The sequence below is a fragment of the Monodon monoceros genome, unplaced genomic scaffold (genome assembly GCF_005190385.1).
Source record: "Monodon monoceros isolate NGI ecotype Baffin Bay Population unplaced genomic scaffold, NGI_Narwhal_1 Super_Scaffold_5, whole genome shotgun sequence".
In the NCBI taxonomy this organism is placed as follows: domain Eukaryota; kingdom Metazoa; phylum Chordata; class Mammalia; order Artiodactyla; family Monodontidae; genus Monodon; species Monodon monoceros.
Window position 1 is genome coordinate 91,819,853 of NW_021703782.1, and position 15,513 is coordinate 91,835,365.

The following is a 15,513-nucleotide window of genomic DNA, read 5'->3' on the forward strand; positions in this document are numbered from 1 at the left end:
AAGGCCTCTGCTCAGGGAGTGAACACAGAAATGACAATCAGAGAGGTCTGCCCAAGTGCAAAATGTGGGCTAAATGAGAAAGAGGAGTAGTCACTAATGACTCAGAGCTTTCATGCCCATGACTAACGGATGTTCCCTGGTTAGAGTTTATCATCATCTCACGTATATCAAATGACCTTGCTCAGTGACTCAAGAAAGCACAGAATCATAGTACTTTGTGGCTGGAAGGGATCGCAGAGATCTTGGAGGAAGGCAACAGAGAACCAGCCAAGTTAAATATAATTTCCAAGACACTCAGCTGGTTAGTAGCAGGACTCGGGCAAAGAAGCCCAGGCCTCTGCACTTCCCATCAAACCGACTGCTGGCTCCCTGAGAGTCATCACAAAGCTCTTTTAGGGGCAATGTGCAAAAGGTAAGTAGCATAATTCATCAGAGGGCAAAGGCAAGAATGGGGCTGTTGCTTGGCATGAGTGAAACTGAAACAATGTGAGGACTTATTTGGATTCTAGTTCTCTCCAAATTACTTTCTGAAATGGCAGGCTCCAAAATTTTGGCAAAAGGAGACTGCCAGGTGAGCACACAACCCATTCTGTATGTAGACGTATACCTGCTCGAGCTGCCTTCAAAATTTCAACATAACTGGGTTTTCTATTATCTCAGCTCTTTCCAGTAGCTTGAATTCAAAGGTTCAGACTCTCTTTCAACATGAGGGGAAAAAAGCGCTGCCAAAAGCCACTTAGATATTTCCAAAGCAAAATCCTTCCTGTTAACTTAATCACAGTAGAATGACTGTAGCCAGCTCTTTGGCCATTTCTTCTACCCAGTTTGAGTTTGTTAATCACACTGAACAGCTGCTGAAAGCAGTGGATTCTGGAAGCTATTGTATCTGTGCCTGTCCATGATGCTTGCACATCTCCATTCTTCTGGTAAAAGCACCTCTTTTCCTGTAGGAACTCCATCCCACCCTTAAAGCTTCAGGGAATGGATTGGCAGAAAAATTTCCAGATGTCGGAATGCATGATTGTTTTTTTGTGGCCATTATTCAATTCTAAGAAAGGGGGCTTAGTCTATCTGCATGCAGAAATGTAAGAGCGCACATCTTTGTTAAGAGAGGCCCTCACTCATGGACATATATACACTACCAAATGTAAAACAGATAGCTAGTGGGAAGCAGCCGCATAGCACAGGGAGATCAGCTCGGTGCTCTGTGACCACCTAGAGGGGTGGGATAGGGAGGGTGGGAGGGAGACGCAAGAGGGCGGAGATATGGGGATATATGTATATGTATAGCTGATTCACTTTGTTATAAAGCAGAAACTAACACACCATTGTAAAGCAATTATACTCCAATAAAGATGTTAAAAATATATAGAGAGAAAATGCAAAAAAAAAAAAAAGAGGCCCTCACTTATGATGCTAAGTGAAATAAGTCAGACAGAGAAAGACAAATACAGAATGATCTCACTTATACATGGAATCTAAAAAAGCTGAATTCATAGAAATAGAGAATAGAACGGTGGTTGCCAGGGGCTGGGGGTGGGGGAAATGGGGAGATGATGGTCAAAGGGTACAAACTTCCAGGTGTAAGATAATTAAGTTCTGGGACATATTCTAATGTACAGCATGTTGACTGTAGTTAACAGTGCTGTACTGCACACTTGAAAGATATTAGGAGAGTAGATCTTAAATATTCACACATACATATATACAAATTATATATATAAATATATACATATACCTATATACATAAATTACATATATATATGGTGATTATGTGAGGTAATGGAGGTATTAACTAACCTTACTGCGGTAATCATTTTGCAATAAGTACGTGAATCAAATCATCACATTGTACACCTTAAACTCACACAACGTTATATGTAAATTATTTTCTCAAGAAAATTGAAAAAAGAGAGAGAGGCCCTTTTCTTCAATCTTCAATCCAATCTGGCAATCTTCAATCCAAGATGGCTGACAGTCAGGTAATGTGCCTTGCCCAGTTGAAAATCCATGCCCCCTACCCTTGTTGAAGTTGGTGTGAGTAGAGATAAAGACATGGTAAATGAGATTAGGGGATAAGCAGAAAACGAAGGAAGCTTATTTCTCCAGGTTCCTCCCAAACATTTCCTGCTAGGTACCCTCTACAGACAGGGTAACAAATCCCCCAATTGTAAGGCACCATCCACTGGAACCCTCCTGGAAGCACCCCAGCCTATTGTTTTATGATGCTCTGAGGTGAGGGACAGGATGTAAGGAGTTAAACCGATACTCTGGGCTAAGAGCAGAATTCCTCAGGCTGTTGCTAGGATTCATGAACCACAAGGAAAAGTTCCAGACTCAAAAGGTCATAAACTTGACAAGATTTCTGGTATTAGCTACAAACTAATGGAATTCTTATGAATCAAATCCAGTGGCTGGCTGCCTGTTGGTTTAAAGAAATGTACTGCCAGGGAAATCCCAGCCTGGCAAACAAGGACCTGTGATTGCTCAATCCCTAAGGCAACTCCGCCACCCAGATAACTGCCCTCATGAAGCAGACGGTTTAAGCTGTAGGCACTCAGTGGGGCTCCTTCTCTCTGCATCTCTTAGGGAAGGCTCTGGAGGAAAGGGACAAGGCTGCTCTCCCATCAGGCAGAGCCCGAGGCAGCCAAGCTAACTGACCAAGTGACCCATTCTGCTGCCAGGGCAGGAGATGCTTGCCTTTCCTGTCCAGCAGGATGTGGTCCTTGTTATGGGCCCCCTGGCCACTGCACGGTTCTTTATCTTTTCTTCCTTTCTAAATGAACGTACTTATTGTGATTATCCACCTTTCCCTTTCATATTATATACTGTGGTTTGAGAATGGTTAAGTTTGCCATTAATCATAGATTGCTAACAGATCATGAGAAGCGCATCTAGATTAATTAGATCAAGAGAGACGGATCATCCCCAGGAACCCTGGTCTTGGAGCTGGATTCAGTAGGAGACCCACCTTTGAGCTGTCTTCTACTTGGGTTCCATTTTTGGTTGTATGGAGGATAATTTCACTTTCTTAATGGAGGGTGTTTTTCTAAATAGTGTATGTGTATGTGTGTGCACATGCTAAGTAGCCAAATGGTTGAAAGTAGTGGACTGCTTGTGGTTCTTTGTTTTGGTCTGCCAACATGGTTTTCTGTGCCTCTTCCGGATGGAGATCATGTCCCCTCTCAATGCAACCCTGGTGAGGTTGCTGATCACATTGATCTGCCCCCAACCAGCCATACCAGTAAGCCCCAAACCCAAGGTAGGCTAATCATACTACTCTATCTCCTCTTAATAGTGATTCATCCAATGGATAGTCACTTAGCTAGGAGAAGAGACTCCCTGAATTGAAAAACTATCTGTTCCCACTGAAGTGGCTAAGCTGGGGCAGCTGGTCCCCCCCCCACCCCCCCACCACCACATAGCTTATAGTAGAAGAAAATGAGGCCAACTCACACTTAGAGAGGAGATAGAGACAGATAGAAAGGGACAGTCCTACTTATGGTGTTGAGTCCCAAGTCTCAGTTTCTGGAGGCCTGGTGATGCCACTCTGGTTCTAATTCCATAAGTTCCCACCCCTCATCCTTTTCAGCTATGGTTTTTTGTAGGCTAGTCTGAGATGTGTTTTTGTCACCTGTGACAATTTAAAAAGAAATCTCATTAACATACACTTGATGCTGCAGAGTGGACAGAGGAGAAATAAGGAGAACAGTCTTAGGCAGAAAATGGTTTTACCTTTTACCTGAGCCCAAACTGCACAGGAGCTTCTTCGCACCTATAAAGGAAAACACAGCAACACATGTAATTGGGTGGCATGTGATGTCAGTTTAAATAACACACTTTAGCCCTCCAAGTTGCAGGGTTTTATCTCTTATTTTGGACCACACGATCTTTAAAATCTCTTCTAGCTCTAACATCTTACAATTTAGTCTTATGATCACCAAGTGTTCAAAAGGACTGGCGTGGGCAGCAGAGACAGAAGTGACCTTAGGAATGGATGACCCTAAAGCTTTCCAATGGATCTCAGGAAGCACATGCTATGAGCAAAGAGCAGGGATGGTGGTAAGTTCCATTCCCCTTGCCAGCTCTCACCAACTGTCACTGACTGCCTGGAGAACTACAGTATGTTGAAAAGGATTCTGGGGTCACATCCAGGTTCACCAAGAAGTAGTAATGCATGTTATGTGCAAGGCTATGAGACGGGCTGATATATACAAATACTTCATTTCTCTAGATGATATTTATCAGGCAAACTCAGTTACCCAAAACATAGCCAAGAACCAGGAAGAAAGCTAAAGGAACATGTATGAAAGCTCATCCATGGTAGAAGCAACCCACAAACTCATTGGAATGAAATACCTTCTCTTCTTCTCCCCTGCTGATATTATAGGCATATTTGTCTGTTAGGAATGCTAGGATTACCATTGATTTATGATAAAAGTCAGCAAAAAATTCCCCAGAGGACACCAAATAGTAGAGGTTAAAGAAAGATCCCTTCAACTTCATTAAGTAATTCTCTTTCAAGTGACAGCCTTAGTCAGTCTGGGTTTATTTTATTAAAAATTGAAAAACTATATTTACACTGATAAATTCTGGGAAAAGCTTAAAATGGCCACAAGGTTTTGAATGTGACTAAATTTTGCCTTGATGCTTAGTGCATCAAGTGCATTTACTAAAAGATAACATGCAATTCCTATACACTAATGATGAAAACTCTGAAGGAGAAATTAAGGAAACACTCCCATTTACCACTGCAACAAAAAGAATAAAATACCTAGGAATAAACCTCCCTAAGGAGACAAAAGACCTGTATGCAGAAAACTATAAGACACTGATGAAAGAAATTAAAGATGATACAAACAGATGAGAGATATACCATGTTCTTGGATTGGAAGGATCAACATTGTGAAAATGACTATACTACCCAAAGCAATCTACAGATTCAATGCAATCCCTATCAAACTACCAATGCCATTTTTCACAGAACTAGAACAAAAAATTTCACAATTTGTATGGAAACACAAAAAAACCCCGAATAGCAAAGCAATCTTGAGAAAGAAAAACGGAGCTGGAAGAATCAGGCTCCCTGACTTTAGACCATACTACAAAGCTACAGTAATCAATGCAGTATGGTACTGGCACAAAAACAGAAAGATCAATGGAACAGGATAGAAAGCCCAGAGATAAACCCACGCACATATGGTCACCTTATCTTTGATAAAGCAGGCAAGAATATACAGTGGAGAAAAGACAGCCTCTTCAATAAGTGGTGCTGGGAAAACTGTACAGTTACATGTAAAAGAATGAAATTAAAACACTCCCTAATACCATACACAAAAATAAACTCAAAGTGTATTAAAGACCTAAATGTAAGGTCAAACACTATAAGACTCTTAGAGGAAAACATAGGTAGAACACTCTATGACATAAATCACAGCAAGATCCTTTTTGACCCACCTACTAGGGAAATGAAAATAAAAACAAAAATAAACAAATGGGACCTAATGAAACTTAGCAGCTTTTGCACAGCAAAAGAAAACATAAATAAGACAAAAAGACAACCCTCAGAATGGGAGAAAATATTTGCAAATGAAACAACTGACAAAGGATTAATCTCCAAAATTTACAAGAAGCTCATGTAGCTCAATATGAAAAAACAAACAACCCAATCCAAAAATGGGCAGAAGACCTAAATAGACATTTCTCCAAAGAAGATATACAGATTGCCAACAAACACATGAAAGGATGCTTAACATCACTAATCATTAGAGAAATGCAAATTAAAACTACAATGAGGTATCACCTCACACCGGTCAGAATGGCCATCATCAAAAAATCTACAAACAATAAATGCTGGAGAGGGTGTGGAGAAAAGGGAACCCTCTTGCACTGTTGGTGGAAATGTAAATTGATACAGCCACTATGGAGAACAGTATGGAAGTTCCTTAAAAAACTAAAAATAGAACTACCATATATGACCTAGCAATCCCACTACTGGGCATATACCCTGAAAATACCATAATTCGAAAAGAGTCATGTACCACGATGTTCATTGCAGCTCTATTTACAATAGCAAGGACATGGAAACAACCTAAGTGTCCATTGACAGATGAATGGATAACGAAGATGTGGCACATATATACAATGGAATATTACTCAGCCATAAAAAGCAACGAAATGAGTTATTTGTAGTGAGGTGGATGGAGCTGTCATACAGAGTGAAGTAAGTCAGAAAGAGAAAAACAAATACTGTATGCTAACACATATACATGGAATCTAAAAAAAAAAAAAGGTTCTGAAGAACCTAGGTGCAGGACATGAAAAAAGACGCAGACATAGAGAATGGACTTGAGGACACGGGGAGGGGGAAGGGTAAACTGGGACAAAGTGAGAGAGTGGCATGGTCATATATACACTACCAAATGTAAAACAGAGCTAGTGGGAAGCAGCCACATAGCACAGGGAGATTGGCTTGGTGCTTTGTGACCACCTAGAGGGGTGGAATAGGGAGGGTGGGAGGGATACACAAGAAGGAGGAGATATGGGGATATATGTATATGTAAAACTGATTCACTTTGTTATAAACCAGAAACTAACACACAATTGTAAAGCAATTATACTCCAATAAAGATGTTAATTAAATAATTAATTAATTAAAATAAAAGATAATATGCAAGAGTAACCAGTGAAGGGTATAGTTCAAGACACTGAGGAAGAAAAAGGACCTCAGACAGCAAGGCAGTTACTAGGGAACTGAGTGTATTAAAAGAGAGAAATTGAAATGGCAAGGTGAAGAAGGGAGTTCATTAAAATGGAGTGCCTTGATCAGATGTGCATTTTATGAAATACATGATGGCAGTAGTATGGAGCAAGGAGATAGGTAGAATAAGAGACAAGAAAATGAGTTAGAAAATTGATGTTCAGACAAGAGATGTCAAAAGCTAAACAGTGTTAATGAAAGAGATGAAAGGATGATCTTAAATGGCATTAATGGGATAGAATTGACACAATTTAATGACGGGCTGCACAAGAAGATAAGAAAAAAGGGAGGAGACAAGAATTATTCCTAGATTTCTGTCTTGACAACCGGGAACATGGTAATGATGTTTATTGGGACAGATATACAGAAGGAAAAACAAAAAGGGGAACTGGAAAACTCACACTTCCTGATTTACAAAGCTACAGTAATCAAAATGGTGTGGTACTAAGAACCTAGTATATAGCACAGGGAACTCTACTCAATACTCTGTAATGAGCTATATGGGAAAGGAACCTAAAAAGGAGTGGATATATGTATATGTGTAACTGATTCACTTTGCTGTACAGCAGAAACTAACACAACATTGTAAATCAACTGTACTCCAATAAAAAGTAGTAATAATAAAAAAAAGTGTGGTACTGGTCTAAAGACAGACATACAAGCCAATGGAATAGTATAGAGAGCCCAGAAATAAACTCTTGCATATATATCAAATGACTTTTTTTTTTGGCTGTGCCTCACAGCACGCAGGATCTTAGTTCCCCGACCAGGGATCAAACCCATGCCCCCTGCAGTGGAAGCGTGGAGTCCTAATTACTGGACTTTCAGGGAATTCCCTCAAATGACTTTTGACAAGAGTACCTAGACCATTCAATGGGCAAAGGAAATCTTCAAAAAATGATGCTGGGAAAACTGGATAACCACATGCAAAAGAATGAAGTAGGACCATTACCTAACACCATATACAAAAATTAACCAAAATGGATCAAGCCTAAATATAAGACTTAAAACTCTTAGAAGAAAACACAAAGGAAAAGCTTCAGGAAATTACATTTGACAGTGATTTCTTAGATATGACACCAAAAGCATAGGCGACAAAAGAAAAAATAGGCAAATTGGATTTCATCAAAATTAAGAACTTTTGTGCATCAAAGGACACTATCAACAGAGTAAAAAGGCAACTCACATAATGGGAAAAAATATTTGTAAATCACATATCCAGAATATATAGCAAGCTCCTAAAACTCAACAACAAAGAAATAAATCACTTCAAAGATGGGCAAAGGACTTGAATAACCATTTCTCCAAAGAAGATACACAAATTGTCAAAAGTACCTGAAAATAAGCTCAACATCATAAATCATTATGGAAATGCAAACCAAAACCACAATGTGAAGCCACCTCACATCCATTAGGAAGGCCATCATTAAAACAGAAAACAGCAAGTGTTGGGGAGGTTGTGGAGAAAATGGAATGCTTGTGCACTGTCGGTGGGAGTGTAAAATGGTGCAGTGGCTATGGAAAACTGTATGGGGATCTTCAAAAAGAGTTAAAAAAATAAAATTACCAAACGATCCAACAATTCCACTTGAAGGTGTATACCCAAAAGAAGTGAAAGCAGAGACTCAAAGATATATGTGAACACCCATGGTCACAGGAGCATTATTTGCAATTGCCAAAAGATGGAAGCAACCCAAGTGTCCATCTACAGATCATGGATAAACAAAATGTTTATCCATACGTACAATGGAATATTATTCAGCCTTAAAAAGAAAGGAAATTCTGAAACATGCTACAGCATGAGTGACCCTTGAAGACATTATGCTAAATGAAATAAGACAATCACAAAAAGATAAATACTGTATGAGTCTACTTATACAAGGTAACTAGTCAAATTCATAGAGACAGAAAGTAAAAGGGTAGTTGCCAGGAGTTGGGGAAGAAGAGGAGGAATGGGGAGTTGTTTAATGGGTACAGAGTTTCAGTCTTGCAAGATGAAAAGTTCTGAAGATTGGTTTCTTAACAGTGTAAGTGTACTTGACACTACCAAATAGTTTAAAAATTGTTAAGATGGTAAATTTTATGTGTATTTTACCACAATTAAAAATAAATATTAAAAATTATCACTGCTAAATGTCTGAGTATTAGATGGTGATCGTTGCATTACCACCATCTTGTAAATATATTAAAAACCATTGAATTGTACACTTTAGAATTATATGAATTGCATCTCAGTAAAGCTGTTTTAAAAAGAAAAATAAATAAATAAATCACTACTGATTTTAATATGACTGCAACACTAATATATTTGAAACCCACAGGGGAAGTAATAGCAATTCAAATATGTGAGTCCAAATATAAATTATTTCAAAGAACAAGCACGTGTTCCGCTTAGCTGTAGGAAAAAGAGGCATCAATGACATCACAGGAAAGTTCCCTATAAACTAGAATTCTTATCGTAACCTCCCACCTCATTCTCTTTGTGCCCCAAATTGATATTGATCCATATTGAAGCCCTAACCCCCAATGTGATGTTATTTGGAGGTAGGGCCTTTGGAATGTAATTAGGTTTAGATGAGGTCATGAGGGTAGGGCCCACATGATGGGATCAGGGTCCATAAGATGAGGAAGACTGATCAGAGATCACTCAGTCCCCACCACATGAGGACACAGCAAGAAGGCAGCTGTCTGCAAGCCAGGAAGAGGGTCCTCCCCAGGGAACCAAAGTAGCCTGCACCTTAATCTTGGACTTCCCCATCTCCAGAACTATGAGAAATAAACGTCTGTTGTTTAAGCCACGCAGTCTATGGTATTTTGAAATGGCAGCCCAAGATAACTAATACACCCTCCCAGACCAAAGTCTCAATCTGAGACAGCAGCTCTCTGAGCAATCTCTAAGTTGCACACATATGGTACTGCCCGTGTTGTCTATGGCTAGAAACACCAAGTCAGGATCTCTGGGTAATTTTCCAGCAAGGAGGCCTTGTCTAAGTCATAAACACCTTTGGAACACATTCAGGGCAATATATTCTGGACTTTAGTCTTCCAATTCTTAATCTCTACATAATTGCCACAAACACCACCAGAACTTTTTGCTACTTGGACATATTCTTAGTTTTATATCAAGCATGATAATGGCGCATTTAACTTGTGTCCTATACAGAATTTAATTGCGTATTTCAGTTTTAAATATGTGATGAACCTTACACGCAAGATGGCTCAAATTCATCAGTCAAGAGATGTTTCTATTAATATTATTTTTTCTAGTTTCCATTACCAACCGATATGAATTGATACCAAACCTTGAGCCCTCCTAGGGCAACCATCACAATGTTTCTTCTAGATCTTCCACCCATGACTGACCCATCCAGCTCTTGCTATTCTGCTTGTCCAGCTCATTATATTTATTCATTCTTTTTTTTTTTTTTTTGGCCACACCGCATGGTAGATGGGATCTCAGTTCCCTGACCAGGGATCAAACCCGCACCCCCCTGCATTGGAAGCACGGAGTCTTAACCACTGGACCGCGAGGGAAGTCCCCATCTATTCATTCTGTAATGAATATATCGTTGTATGTCTCAAGAAAGAACCAGCACTGGAAAAACATAGCCTTTCTAAGGATGGAGAGAGGAGAGTGAGGCTTACGCAATAGCCAAGGAAATAACGGAAGCAGAAAATAGAGCCAGAAAATAGTGCTGAGCTTAATCTGCCCCTCCTGCTGGCTTCCTGGAGAATGAGGAGAGGCAGCAGTCTGGCAGGAGTATGGGGAAGTGACAGAAAGATTTAGATGTTCCTCTCCAACTCAGGCTTCAGCAGTGCAATAGGATGAGGGCATTCTTGAAGCTTAAGAAGAAGAACCCAAACTAGTTAAGTCCAAACAGGTCCCCCAGCAAGTTCAGAACATCAACCTCCAAAAAGGTTTCACCTGCTCATCCTTTATAAAGTGAAAAGATTCAACACATTCTTATTGTTCTTACAATCAGTGTTCATCTCAAATATTGGGAAAACAAATGTTCAAATATTTAAATTTCACATGAAGAGGAAAATATAGAATTCACAAGAGTTTTTAAAGAAATATACCTTATTCCATTCACTTGTGATTCGTAATATAATGCAGTAATCATTCCCTATTTTCAAGGGTGCATTATAATATTTCCCATAGTACAGCCTGTCTCCAATAGATATCTCCATGGCATCATCGGGAACATCCTTGGCCAGCAGTTCTGCCGTCACATATCCATCAGCACCAGAAGCATTGCTAAAGAATGAGGTAGCCTCTTCAGAATCACAAACAAATGTGCTTTGGAGGGCCAGGGGAAGCACTAACACCTGATATGAACTGGAAGAGAAAAGAAAATGTCTATCAGATCCTTGCTTGGGGGATTCGTTCATTCATTTATTCGTATTTGTTGAGCACCTGCTATGAGATCAACACTTTTCTAGACACTAGAGATGCAACACTGGATAAAAGTCCTTGCCCGTGTGGGATTTACGGTCTGACAGCTCCCACCGTCATGGAACTCCAGCTGGAACCAACAGTGTTAATGCCAGATGACACTGGGTGAGGGATCTCTCCAAGTTCTGGCTGCAGATGGCTATCCGGTAAATCCTCTTTAGCTGGGAGAAGTTGCTGCACGTATAACTACCTGGAGTATATGTGTCTTAAAGTTGATCTAATCAGTGATTTTCACATGGGCAAATAAAGCCCAGCTGTGGAAAGGGTTTAGCAGTCACATGGAGGCCAAATGCCTACAAGAGTTAATGCACTAAGTCTGCAAAAAGGCTCCACGCAATCACATGGGGTACCTAAAACGGAACTCACGTGATTTACATTCCCTCCAGTTCGCGTACTGATACCAAAGTTCCTGTGAAATGAATGAGAAGCATGGAGTACAGATCACCATGAGTTCATCTAGTCTAACAGTATCCTGAAAGAGCCGGAAAGGGAAAATCTCATATGTTCCCTAGATGTGGACAAAGAAACAAACTAGCAACCAGGTGTCATTTTTGTCATGTGTTTTAGTATTATTTATCCCACCAAATACAAAATCTGTCAGTGAAAGGAAGTGTAAGAACAAAAACACTCTGAGAGACCTACTAGAGCATGGACTTGAGGATATGGGGAGGGGGAAGGGTAAGCTGTGACAAAGTGAGAGAGTGGCATGGACATATATACACTACCAAATGTAAAATAGCTAGCGGGAAGCAGCCGCATAGCACAGGGAGATCAGCTCAGTGCTTTGTGACCACCTAGAGGGGTGGGATAGGGAGGGCGGGAGGGAGGGAGACGCAAGAGGGAAGAGATATGGGAACATATGTATATGTATAACTGATTCACTTTGTCATAAAGCAGAAACTAACACACCATTGTAAAGCAATTATACTCCAATAAAGATGTTAAAAAAAAAAAACAACACTCTGAGAATGAATCACGCCTTTCTTTTTATTCCCATCTATTCGGGACTCATCTCCTGCCTCTAGTATAGTAGGTGTTGGGATGTCTGCTTTTGCTATCAGGCTTGATAGCAGGGATTTGAATGATTTACTCTTTTTTTTTTTTTTAAGTTCATAGGGGTGCTTTTTTTTAACATCTTTATTGGAGTACAATGGCTTTACAATGGTGTGTTAGTTTCTGCTGTATAACAAAGTGAATTAGCTATACATATACATATATCCCCATATCTCCTCCCTCTTGCGTCTCCCTCCCACCCTCCCTATCCCACCCATCCAGGTGGTCACAAAGCACCGAGCTGATCTCCCTGTGCTATGCGGCTGCTTCCCACTAGCTATCTATTTTACATTTGGTACTGTATATATGTCCATGCCACTCTCTTCGTCCCAGCTTACACTTCCCCCTCCCCGTGTCCTCAAGCCCATTCTCTACGTCTGCGTCTTTATTGAATGATTTACTCTTGTATCCTTGCAAATCCTTGCCCAGCTCTTTGGCTGTGACTGATTCCTCACTAATGTTTCTTGAGTTGAAATTTCAGTAAAGAAGAAAAACATGCATCAGCACCAAATACGATTAGGGTAATTTCCAAAACTCATTAGCACACATAATTCTATTTTACCAATAAGTATACGCTTCCTGCTCCGCATTCCTAATGCCCCATCTCCTGCTTCCTAAGAGCTCATGAGTTACTAGGTTAAGAAAAGGGAGTCCTCCCCAACAGCAGGTGTTGGATTTGGAAACTATCCACCAACCAGGCTCCCCAAATTCCTAGGTGTCCTCAGGCCCCTGATTTCCACAAAGTTTCTGGGTTCACTGTCAGCATAGGGCTTTCTACAAAAGGGACAAAGTAAAGTCTGCAGGGCAATGAGTTGTCACTGCCATCACCAGTAAACATTTACTAAGCCTCCACTGCCGACAACGGAACACTTATAACAACAAACTTTCCTGGGGACTTGAAGACATCCCTATGAATCATGGCCGCAGGTAAGAAAGTAAACAGGCAGCAGACTCCATGCTGTCCATAAGCACATCTTCAAGTGTCTCTCACCTTTCCACGTAGGTGGTGATATTCAAGTGCAAGTTCAAGGCTCACCTGAACTCTTTTGGTTCTGAACGTTGCCCAGTAGAGGCACCATTCATGACGCATAAAGCGGTATCCCCAATTAGCATGATCATAATCACCTGAGTTGCTTGATAATTGTACAAATTCCCAGCCCCCATTCCAGACCTACTGAATCAAAATCTCCAGTAGAGCCTGAGAATTCATACAGCTGATAAAGCACCCCAGGTACACTTGTAATCTGGCAAGTGTGGGAGACACTAGCATTAAGAGAGCCCAGCCACAGGCTGCATCACAGACCCAAGATCACCAAGCTAAGGAAGGGAGTGTGGCCCCAGAGCCCCTGCTCCGCCTTGTGCCCAAGCCACTGTCCCCTGACAACGTACAAGGCAGACTCCGGCCTGTCACACACTGGCGGTGCTGCTACCCCCAGCTCAAACCAGGTAGTCGGGCCAAGAAAACCCCCCAATTGCCTGCTGGTAATTAGCCCTGATGATGTTGGGGAAGCAGTTGTGGCTGTTTAGAGCATGACTGCTCTGGAAGGACTTCTCCCCTCTTTTTCACCACCACCCTCCCTTGAATGACTCACAGATCTCCACTTCCTGTTTTGGAGGCACTGACCGGCACAGAGCCACAAGGATAGACTGTCATTTGGCTTTTCTTTCTGCCTTACATAATCATCTGGCCTAAATATCACGTACGTCTTGCAAATTCTCTCAGGCAGTGAGATCACAACTTCTGTTCTCCTTATAGCAACAGAATTACAATGCCTTCCAGTAACTTGTCAGGAATCAAGAAACAGAACAACTTAGGCCATATCCATGCCTGGAAAGACTTTTGAGCACTTACTGAACTCAAACTAATAGATAAAAAAGCTCAAGTTTCATTACAAATGGACACATAATATCGACAGGCTTTCTTTTTTTTTTTGCAGTACGCGGGCCTCTCACTGTTGTGGCCTCTCCCGTTGCGGAGCACAGGCTCCGGACACGCAGGCTCAGCGGCCATGGCTCACGGGTCCAGCCGCTCTGCGGCATGTGGGATCCTCCCGGACCGGGGCACGAACCCGTGCCCCTGCATCGGCAGGTGGACTCTCAACCACTGCACCACCAGGGAAGCCCCTATAGACTTTCTTTTTTATAGTTTTGTGATACCTCACGAATTTTACCTTGATTGTACAGCAGGGTCATTAGACTGAAGGGTCAGGAGAGACATAGGCAGTATAAGTTAGATCAAGGAAACAGTATAAGTTAGGTCAAGATGTTGCCATCTCCTTGATTTGTTACTGTCACTAAGTTACTCATCTCTCCAGGCAAACCTCAATTTTCCTCTCTAAAAAGGGAATAATTCTGCTTTCCTAATCCTGCCATGACCTTTGTAAATAAAAAGCTTAATTGCACACAAGGTAGTCCAGCAACTGAGGTAAATTCATTCCATCCTAATACCACCTGGAGTCCCAGAAGCAGTTGTTAACAATGCAGTGTCTTGCTCACATCTCAACACGTGAATGAATTAAAAGAATTATCCAAATGACTCTTCCAGAAATCACTACACACATGGGAGTGGGGGAGGGAGAGGGATGGACTGGGAGTTTGGGGTTGGTAGATGCAAACTGTTACTTTAGAATGGATAAACAACAAGGTCCTAATGTACAGCTCAGGGAACTATATTCAATATCCTGTGATAAACCATAATGGAAAAGAATATTTAAAAAAAAGAATGTCTGTACGTGTATAACTGAGTCACTCTGCTGTACTGCAGAGATTGTAACAACATTGTAAATCAACTCTACTTCAATAAAAAAATAAATAAATAAGAAAGCACTACACCCCCCCCCCAAGATCATCCTTAAATAAGGGAAAATATATTCTGTCTTTTTGGTAAATGAAATGATGTTCCTGATCCACCATCACTAAAGGATGTACCTGGAGGCGTGAGTGCAAAGTGATAGCCTGACATGTCACGGGCACCCAACCAGTGCTCATCTAATGACCAATGGAACGGATTTAATTTCTCGAGCTCAGCTGCCCAAATGCTTGTCTCTGGTCTTTTACAAGTCTCTCTATTCATTAGGCAGGGTGCTAGCTGGAATTAAAGGCCCAGTCTGTACCCAAGGAAACAAAAAATGAGGCACTGACTGCACTGACTCAACTACTCCAGTGAAGCCACCTAAAGAGAAGTCTCCTCCTCACTCAAACCGAAGTTTTCAAAACACTCCATGGAGATCACTGGGCAGCCATG

General features: G+C 41.1%; 1 protein-coding gene across 3 annotated transcripts in view; it reads right to left on the minus strand.

Moving 5' to 3' along the window:
* The window catches only part of SUSD1 (sushi domain containing 1), a 127,198-nt gene that overhangs the window by 12,124 nt on the left and 99,561 nt on the right, over nt 1–15,513 (minus strand). For 2 of the 3 annotated variants that reach the window (XM_029202760.1, XM_029202758.1), the window contains 2 exons: nt 10,841–11,099; nt 3,435–3,775 (listed from right to left, as the gene is read on the minus strand). In XM_029202760.1, coding sequence (XP_029058593.1) covers nt 3,593–3,775; nt 10,841–11,099 — 442 coding nt within the window. In that variant the 3' untranslated portion in view covers nt 3,435–3,592. Of the gene's footprint in view, nt 1–3,434; nt 3,776–10,840; nt 11,100–15,513 lie in introns of those variants that run through there. The other variant, XM_029202759.1, reaches the window with a different exon arrangement.